Genomic DNA, 10,256 nt, shown 5'->3' on the forward strand with positions numbered 1-10,256 from the left:
GTGCATCATCATCATCATCATCGTTTAACGTCCGCTTTCCATGCTAGCATGGGTTTGGACGTATGACAGAGGGCTGACAAACCAGATGGCTGCACCAGGCTTCAATCTTGATCTGGCAGAGTTCCCTACAGCTGGATGCCCTAGAAACTCTGCCAGATCAAGATTGAAGCCTGGTGCAGCCATCTGGTTTGCCAGCCCTCAGTCATACGTCCAACCCAGTTCTAAATCAAGCCATGCAGTTCCAGGTCCTTAATCTTAACTGTTACATATGACAGTAAAGGTTTAGGGTACTTGCTGGAGGTTCATCCATTCATCTGATCAACCTAATAAAGGCAAGTAGAGTTAAGTAACTTACATAAGGTCACGATGCAATGTCTATTCTTAGAAGCATTAATCAAGAGACAGGTGCCGCAATTAGTTAAGGGAAGCAAATATCAGAATTTAACATTTTTTCCCTTTGTTTCAGTCATCAGACTGCAGCCATGCTGGAGCACTCCCTTGAAGAACTTTAGGTTGAATGAATTGACTCCAGTACTTATTGTTTTTTAAAGCTTAGTGGGACTCTTTTTGGCAAACTGCTAAGTTACAGGGAAATAAACAAACCAACACTGGTTGTCGAGAGGTGGTGGGGGACAAACATACGCATATATATGCATGATGGGCTTCTTTCAGTTTTCATCTACTAAATTCACACTCAAGGCTTTGGCTATAGTAGAAGACACTTGCCCAAGGTGCCACACAGTGGGATTGAACCAGGAACTATGTGATTGGGAAGCAAGCTTCTTATCACTGTCATGTCTGTGCTTATTTAAGGAATAAACTGGAGAGAATTAATTAGAACCAAATTTGAAGGTGGTGAGCTTGCAGAATCAGTAGCACATTGAACAAAATGCTTGGTGATATTTCTTTTGGCTCTTTATATTCTAAGGTCAAAATTTTGCCATTCATACTTTCAAGGTCAATAAAAATAAAGTATCGGTCAAGTACTGGGGTCAATGTGATTAACAAAACATCCTCTTGCCAAAATACTGATCATGTTCCTAAATCATTAATTATTACTTGCCAAGGTCAACTTTGCTTTCATCCTTTCAGATTCAAAAAATAAAGTAAAAGCTCAATTCTGGAGTTGATGTAATTGACTGACCCCTTCTAAAAATGCTGGTCATGGAGCAAAATTCGAAACAATTAATTAGAGCTAAATTACATTATTGGTAATTTTTTTTCTAGAATTCAAGGCAGATTTATTCAGACTCTGCTAAGTGTTGTTATTTATTCAGAATAAGAGAACAATGGAGGATTTAAAAAAAAAAATTTTGTATAGGCACAGGAGTGGCTGTGTGGTAAGTAGCTTGTTTACCATCCACATGGTTCCAGGTTCAGTCCCACTGCATGGCACCTTGGGCAAGTGTCTTCTACTATAGCCTCGGGCTGACCAAAGCCTTGTGAGTGAGTTTGGTAGATGGAAACTGGAAGAAGCCCGTCTTATATATGTATATATATATATATATGTATGTGTGTGTTTGTGTGTGTGTGTTTGTCCCCCTAGCATTGCTTGACAACCGATGCTGGTGTGTTTACGTCCCCGTCACTTAGCGGTTCGGCAAAAGAGACCGATAGAATAAGTACTGGGCTTACAAAGAATAAGTCCTGGGGTCGATTTGCTCGACTAAAGGCGGTGCTCCAGCATGGCCGCAGTCAAATGACTGAAACAAGTAAAAGAGAGAGTAAAAGAGTAAAAGAGTAAAGAGAGTAACTAAATTATCTGTTTTCAATTATCTTCAATTCATAAGATACTTTCTGATTGAGTAAAAGCTCAACTTTTATACAAAGAGGTACAGTCAATAGTAACATCCTCAGTGTATTATTGTTACTTATCTTATTCACCCCCACCCCCATCTCTATCCTCCAATTGAATAGAAAGCAAAGTTGACTGACTGACTGCAATGGGATATGAACTCAGAATGTGGAAATGTGAAAATAAATACAAACTGGTTTTAGCTTTGTCCTCTACCTCGTTGACCAGCCCCAACCTATTATAAAAGACTAGAATAATTTTTTGTTTGTATTGGGAAGAATCAAGCAATAAACTGCCAGATTTTAACCATTTAGTTGTTAAACCAACCATATTTGGCCCAAATATTCTACCTGTTTTATGTTCAAACCAACCAGATTTGGCCTCTCACACCTATCCTACAATGTCATTCTAAAGATAAACAGTCACACCATTGAATTTTGAAGCAATAAGTTAATGCATGATTAATTCAAACCAATGTAAGTAAATAAGTATTACATTTGATAGAGTAATCTGAATGCTAAAGAGTTAATCTGCCATTATCTCAGCCAGATCTATGAATGTATAAAACATATCAGACACCAAGCAAAGTTAATACAGACTTTGTTGGCTTCCAAAAGACCATATGAACAGGCCTAATGATATAAGATTTTATAATCTTGTACAGACTAGTCAGAAACATTATGACATTATTTGTTCCAATAAGAGAGAGAGAGAGAGAGAGAGAGGGGGGGGGTAAACAATTTTTAAATGGTCTTAAAATGTCTATCAAGGCTGAAGTTACAACTCATTTTCAAGGGTCCACCAACCAAACATAAATTCTTGCAATCATTAAAAGCTGCAAAAAAAAATTTAACAGAAACAATTAACTGCTCGTTAGCTGTTCTTTCTCTTTTGTACTTCTTTCTAATTTTTATGTTTTTACTTTTAGTTCACCATCTGATGTGAAGGTTAGTATAAATTTTTCTCACTGTGTCATGGCTTGCCAGCTTGATGTGGACATTTAAACTGATTAATCTATAATATAAAACCTGTTCTGTGTGTGTGTGTGTGTAAAAGATTATAACGGCCATATTTTTCAACTGATATTCTCCAAACTGGGAACATACATTACTCATGTTCCAGGGATGGTTTTAGAATCTTCAAATTTTTTACATAATGAGTAACAGGCCCCTTCGGGGCAGAAAACACCCGGTCCTGGGTTATGTAGAGAAGGGAGGTAACTCTTTGCAAAGTAACTTTCAGAAATTACATCTATTGGTCACTAAAAAAAAATATTGCTTTTATATTAGATTCAGGTCTTGGAAATTCTTTTTAAATATTTACTTCCACTTTTCTAGCTTCAGTGACGTCTATATCTCTTTATCCATCTCTCTCTCTCTATCTCTATATCTATCTGTCTATGTCTGTCTATATCTTATCTAACTGTATCTTATTTGTATAACTAGCTAGCTCTCTCTCTCTCTCTCCATATTTCACTCACTCTCTATTGTTTCCACTTTTATTTTTCAGATGCTATTGTTTTCTCTTTAAGTTCAATCACTATTATTTTCATTGTAAGTTTTCAATTGCTATTTACAAACAACAATGACAGAAAGAAGTTTACAATTACTGATGAAAGTAATTTCATACATAACTTACTGACAGAAGTAACTTCATAACTTTCACTTGAATCCGTACACTTAGTTAAATTTGCCTACAAATTTCTTATTTACTTTTTGCACCATATTGCTTCTTTTTTTTTTTTTGTTAACAGAATTACTGATAAAACTAAGTTCATAATTTAATGACAGAAGTAACTTCAAAAATTTCACTTAAATCCATACATTTAGTTAATTTCCTTAAAATTTTTTATTTACATTAACGGCTTTTTCTTGTTCCTTCAATACTGGCTCTTTGGTTCACTGATAGATTTCACTTCAACCCATACAATTCTTTATTTTCCATGGAAATTTCTTACTTTTTGCCCATCGTATTACAAAATATATTTCTGTTACCCAGTTATTTTCATTGTTTAGTATCTTCTGCACCCGTGTATTTCTGTATACATATATAACCATGCTTAGAAAGAAAGTGTTAAATTTGTCTACAATAATCAAGGTCAGCCAAAAGAATGTCTGTGTCCAAGGAAAGAGAGACAGCTGCCGAAAGGGAAGCATGCCAAGAAAAGAACATACAGCACTACAATAGCCAGAGCATCTCAAAGTGATGAACAGAGGTATGCACGGCTGATAAAGAATAGGATCTCCACTGCAGAATGAAGAGCAGTTGCAATGGCTCAGAGAAACAACTTCTATGAAGTAGCTTTCAATTATGATCCAGCAGTTCATTATGCAGATGACACTAGGGTTTCCATTGGTGCAATAACAACTGAGTGCATATATTGTAAAGCAAGGAAGTGGCCTGGAGAGACACCTGCACTGTGCTGCAGTGGTGGAAAGGTTAAACTCCCTGCAATCACCCAACCTCCAGAGCCATTGAAGAAACTGTTGTCATCAACTGACCAAGATTCCAAGCACTTCCAAAACAAAATTAGACAATACAACGCTGCACTACAGATGACATCATTTGGAGCCACAAGAGATTTAACTGAACCAGGATTCAGGCAAACTTTCAAGATCCAAGGTCAGATTTATCATCGGATTGGTTCTCTACTACCTCAGTCAAATCGGCCTTTCATTGTTTATAATCTGTACCAGTTTTTTAGTTACAAAATAACCTACCCAAAATGTGTTTTTGAATTACATGTATTTAGTTTCTATACATAGATGGGTTGAAAACTTTCTTTTAACATTTCACTTAACGTCTATGTTCCATGCTGGCATGGCTTGGAGAGTTATTAATGTAGAAAGTTGGTATCTCAGCTACTAGCAGTTGAGACCTGCGTAATCTAGACAGCGTTTTTAAATTTCATTATTCTCTTTAACCTGGGCAACGCCAGGTATTTCTGCTAGTAAATAAATAAACACAGAATAGGAGTAATAGTTGAAAATGTTTGAGAAGCAATGAGTTAGACAAAAGCACAAAGGCTAGCATAGTAAGAAGAAAAAACAAGAGTAGCAAGAAAGTAGTAACAGCATCAATAGTATTGAAATAGCAAAATGAAAATAATGAATTATTGAATACAGTGCTACACTATAAGTTCATTGTTATCATTTTATTATTTGTCAATTGAGGTTCAAACTGCGAGGTAGTTAAAGCATGTTCTTTACAATTCATAAGCCAACCAAAGCTTTGTGAGTGGCTTTGCTACCCAAAAACTGAAAAAAAAAACCATAGTGAATGTGCCTGCACACACACACACATGTATGTATACATATATGTATGTATGTATTATTATTATTAATAATAATAATAATCCAAATAATAACCAATTTCATCAAAATAGCAATTTTCCTCATCCTCGTATTCCTAAAAGCAAACAGCCAAAGGAAGTAACCAAACTTCCTCGTCATTTTTACGCTACAATAATAAAACAAATTTTTTTAGTAATAATTCTTGCCATGCGTCAAGTACCCTTAATAAAAATATTTGGTTCATTATTCCATACGGTAAACAAGTAAAAAGTAACCTTCTATTATTTCACCAAGCAACAGAAAGGAACTTCCCTATTAATTCTAGATATCACTCAATTTTTAACACACTGCATTAGAGTAGGTTTTTCCAATACCAGTAACATCTCACAAATTATAGCTTCATATAATAACCATGTTCTAAGAGGTTTTAATCTTTCTTCAAATAATACTAGTAACCTTATTAACACTAACAATAACAGTAATCTCTCCATAAATGGTAACAACAATACAACCAGCATTTGCAATAGTGGCCCTGGTAAAATCTGTGTCCTAAATGGAAACTGCAGAATTAAAAATGCTGTTTACCAATGCAAGGTTACTACTGGTAACAAAGAATATTTTTATATTGGATAATCCTCAGCATTTTTGTAATGCTGTTTGACCAACCACTTCTGTAACTTTAAATACAATTGTAAGCGGAACTCTACGGGACTCAATAAACTAATCTGGACCTCAAGAACTCTCACAAATCTTTTTCTTTGGAATGGAAAATTCTTTCTAGATCTTTTCCTTATGATAAAGGGAAGTCTTTCTGTCCTTTATGCATGGAAGAGCAGTATTTTATTTTCTTCTCTTCTCTAAATATAAATTGGAAAACAAATTTATAAAGAGAGTTTACAAATGTATACAGCAGGAAAAACACTCTTTTAGTTCTTTCAAACAATATCCACCCGTAACCTAATAATATTTCTAGATATAATATTCATGTGTAAATATATATTAGATTGTAGAGTCTGGAAGAATGGGTAGAATGAATAAAATAGCTTGTTATTTGGTTGCATTCCTTGACCTCATCCAGATCAACTGACTTTCATCTTTCCTAAGCTGGTATCCAGCTTGGTCACAGTTCATTGACAAACTAATAAAGAATACAACCATTATAAAGATTATAAAAGTCAAATGATTTGTAAGATAATATTGGAAAGACAGATTGTTTGATGCCTGTGTGTGAGCAGCTATGCTGCATGGCAGTGAAACATGGGCTATAATAGCTAATGACATGTGTAAGCTTGAGAGAAATGAAGCCAGTATGCTTCGCTGGATGTGCAATGTCAGTGTGCATGTTCGACAGAGTGTAAGCATCTTGAGAGAAAAGTTAGGCATAAGAGGCATCAGATGTGATGTGCAAGGGAGATGACTGCACTGATATGGCTAGGATGAGGACAGCTGTGTAATGGAGTGCCAATCTCTAACTGTAAAGGGAACCCGTGGTAGAAGTAGACTCAGGAAGACATGGGATGAGGTGGTGAAGCATGATCTTCTAACTCTGAACCTCACAGAGGCAATGACAAGTGACCGAGACTTTTGGTGATGTGCTCTGCTTAAGAGGACCCATCAAGCCAAGTGCACCCATGCTGATGGTACATGAAAAAATCAACCTTTGAATGTTGGGCTTCATAGAGCACTGGGCCTCATGAAGACATAGTGGCTGAGTTCCTTTCGAGCATTGGGCCTGATGGAGGCAAAATGGCTGAGTTCCTTTCGAGCATTGGGCCTGATGGAGGCAAAATGGCTGAGTTTCTTTCAAGTGTTGGGCCTCATGAAGGCAAAGTGGCCAAGTTCCTTTCAAGTGTTGGGCCTCACAGAGGCAATGACCAAGACTTTTTGTCATTATGTTGTGCTTGAGAAGAAGACCTATCAAGCCAAGCAAAGTCACAGTCATAGCATATACTGGTATCACGCAAATGGCATGTAAAAGCACTCATTACACGCTCAGAGTGGTTGGCGTTAGGAAGGGCACCCAGCCGTAGAAAACCATGCCAAATTAGACTAGAGCCTGGCACAGCCTTCCAGCATGCCAGCCCAATCAAACCCGTGCCAGCATGGACAATGGACGTTAAATGATGAGGATAAGCAGTTATAACTGTCCAAGATTGTTCTAATTTTAGTCTATCATTACTATACATCTAACAAGCTGACCTGCCAACTTTTTTTTATTCCAGCTTGAAGGAGACAGTTGGGACAGCACTTTGAACACACTCTACTAAACACTGCTGGTCACAATTCCATCCTCGTAACCAACTACTTAACAGAAATGGGCATCAAAACTGTCCCTTGGCCACCCTACAGTCCAGTCAGTGCTTCCTGTAACTTCTGGTTGTTCTCCAAGCTGAAGAAGAACCTCAGGGGAGTCATTTTGAAAACATTGAGAAGATAAAGGCGGTAACAAATGTCTTGGACACTTTACTTTGGAGGACTTCCATGGGGCCTTACCAAGGGCACTGAAGTTAGAGAGTCCCACTTTGAAGGAGATTAGAGTTTGTACTTCTTTTAAATTAATAAATATCTTCTCTGAAAAAGTCTCAAAACTCCTGAAATGCACCTAATGTGTGTGTGTGTTTATTTATTAGGGAGAGAGAGGGGTTGACAGTGGTTTTGAAGTTTTGGCTTTCTTACCTTTGTCAGACTGTCAGATGATGGTAAGTCAAAACTTCGAAATTACTATCAACCTTTTCCTTGTAAAAGTTTAATAAACATGTACTCTAATAAAAGTACTGAGTGATCCCTCAGTTTAACATTAAATTGTTTTTATATATAGTGTGACATAAGAGCAAACACACATATATGTATGTTTGTATGTATGTAAAGTGTGGGTAGCATCATTCAAAGGCTAAAATGATGCACAATGAATTTTAGTGATTCAGCGTCAATTAATAAAACTCATTTAAGTCAGAAGACCAGTATCTTAATCAGATGCCATAACTTGCCCATGATGTGATACTCATCATCAGAATCATTTTAATGTCCACTCTTCCATGCTTGCGTGGGACAGAAAGAATTCTTTGAGGCAGGATTTCTGTAGCCTGATGCGTTTCCTGTCACCAGCCCTCATGTGGTTCCAAGCAGGGTAATGCTTCCTATGGCCAGATATACTTTTTATGGAAAACTAGAAACAAAAAAATATCACTAGTATGCCAGTGATGATCATTTATAATCATCACACAATGCCAAGACAAGGGTATACACAACCACATACGAACATATATATAGATTTATGATGGGCTACTTTGCTTCCGTCAATCAAATCAACTCACAAGTCTTTTGGTTGTCCTGGGGCTATAACAGAAAACACCTATGCAAGATAGCATGCAGTAGGATTGAACCCAAAACCACAAAGCCATGCTTATAAAGAGAAACACTTACCTCTTGATATTCTGTCACACAGTAAATAGACTTCTTCATTTCCAGTGCAGTAACCACTATATTTGTCCATCCGAATAATTTTTAAATTAGCTGCACGAAGCGATTCTTAAAGATAAAAGAAGAAAAATACCCTTCTTAATATACAATCAACTATGTGTGTGTGTGTGGTGTGTGTATATATATGATTACACATTTGTCTATGTGTGCATAGGCACCTACATATATATCAGGTTGAGTAAAAAGTAAGCAATGTTTTGAACCATGAAGAATTTCTACCAGATATTTGCAGTTCTGAATTTTTTAAAGCATTATTTTGCAATTATCTGATAATACAAACACAGACTTGTCCAAAAGCATCAATAAATTAACATTGATATTTTTTTCACCATTGCTACAATCACCTGAAATGGAACTGTCAAAGCCCGATGTTCAAGTAATTTTGCTATTCAACTTCAAAGAAGATGCAAAGCAGCAGAAACTGTTCCCGATATCAACAAAATGTTTGATGAGGAAATGACCAGTGAGTGGTCAGCTCAAAAATGGTTTAAACAATTTCACATTGGAGTCCTGAGCCTTGAAGATCATAAGCATAGTGGATGTCCATCTTTCATTGATGACAGTCAATTGAAGACCATCATTCAGAAAGATCTATATAAAACCACACGAGAACTGACAAAAGAACCTCAAGTTGGTCAGAAAAGTGCCATCAACCATTTGCATGCAATTGGAAAATCAAAAAAGCTCGACAAATGGGTACCACACGATTTGAATGAAAATCAGAAAATGTGCAGATATGAAATTTGCTCATCACTGCTTTTCCATAACCAGACCGATCCATTTCTTGACCGTATTGTAACTTGTGATGAAAAGTAGATTCTGTACAATAAATGTTCTTCGCAGTGGTTGGACCAAAATGAAGCACCGAAAACCTTCCCTAAACCCGAGCTCTTCAAAAAGAAGGTTATGGTGACTGTTTGGTGGTGTACTGCTGGACTAATCAACTATAACTTCTTAAAACCCGGAAAAACCATTACTGCAGAAACATATTGCCATGAAGTTGCAAAAATGAACAAAAAACTGCTACTCTTCCGTCCCAGACTGGTCAACAGAAGAGGGCCAATCATTCTTCATGGCAATGCTCGACCACACGTTTCACTAATGATGTTCCAGAAGTTGAGAAAACATGGCTACGATGTTCTTCCCCATCCAGCTTATTCCCCAGACCTTTCTCCTACTGACTACCACTTTTTCAAGCACCTTCTTGTTTTCCAGCGAGAGAAGGAGTTCTGAAATCAACCAATGCTGAAAGTACATTAAAGAGTTCATCAACTCCAGAACTCCAGATTGTTACGTTACTGGAATAAACAAACTTGTAACTCATTGGCAAAAATGTGCTGATTGTAATAGTACTTACTTTGATGAATAAAATTTCTACATTGTTGAAATATATTGTGATGAATTACATGTCTCAAAATGTTGCTTACTTTTTACTCAGCATGATATATATATATATTGGAGCAAATATGAAAATCACATATGGTTTTGCATCCATGAAGCACTTAGCTTTATAGATGAATCGTCAAACCACAATGGCTGCAGGCATATAGCCTCTTCAAACTGGAGGTAGAAAACCATCATGGTCAGTTAATTTGTAAACAAAAGAATATTCTGTATTGTCTGAGCCTTAACAGGACCCTTAGCCTTAAACAGGGTGGATTATCGCCCTAGGATCCTTAAAAACTTGC

The 10,256-nt window shown here is 36.7% G+C and overlaps 1 protein-coding gene and 1 long non-coding RNA gene across 5 annotated transcripts in view; one reads left to right on the top strand and one right to left on the bottom strand.

Moving 5' to 3' along the window:
* Nucleotides 1-10,256, bottom strand: part of LOC115213852 (nuclear factor NF-kappa-B p105 subunit) — a 105,642-nt gene that overhangs the window by 49,475 nt on the left and 45,911 nt on the right. For all 4 annotated transcript variants that reach the window (XM_036505042.1, XM_029782791.2, XM_029782792.2 and 1 more), the window contains exon 7: nt 8,512-8,616. In XM_036505042.1, coding sequence (XP_036360935.1) covers nt 8,512-8,616 — 105 coding nt within the window. The remainder of the gene's footprint in view (nt 1-8,511; nt 8,617-10,256) is intronic.
* LOC118764368 overlaps nt 2,288-10,256 on the top strand; it is a 12,010-nt gene continuing 4,041 nt past the window's right edge. The window contains exons 1-2 of the long non-coding RNA XR_005000199.1: nt 2,288-2,300; nt 3,859-3,865. This is a non-coding gene — a long non-coding RNA (uncharacterized LOC118764368). The remainder of the gene's footprint in view (nt 2,301-3,858; nt 3,866-10,256) is intronic.

This window comes from Octopus sinensis, linkage group LG7 (genome assembly GCF_006345805.1).
Source record: "Octopus sinensis linkage group LG7, ASM634580v1, whole genome shotgun sequence".
Lineage (NCBI taxonomy): Eukaryota > Metazoa > Mollusca > Cephalopoda > Octopoda > Octopodidae > Octopus > Octopus sinensis.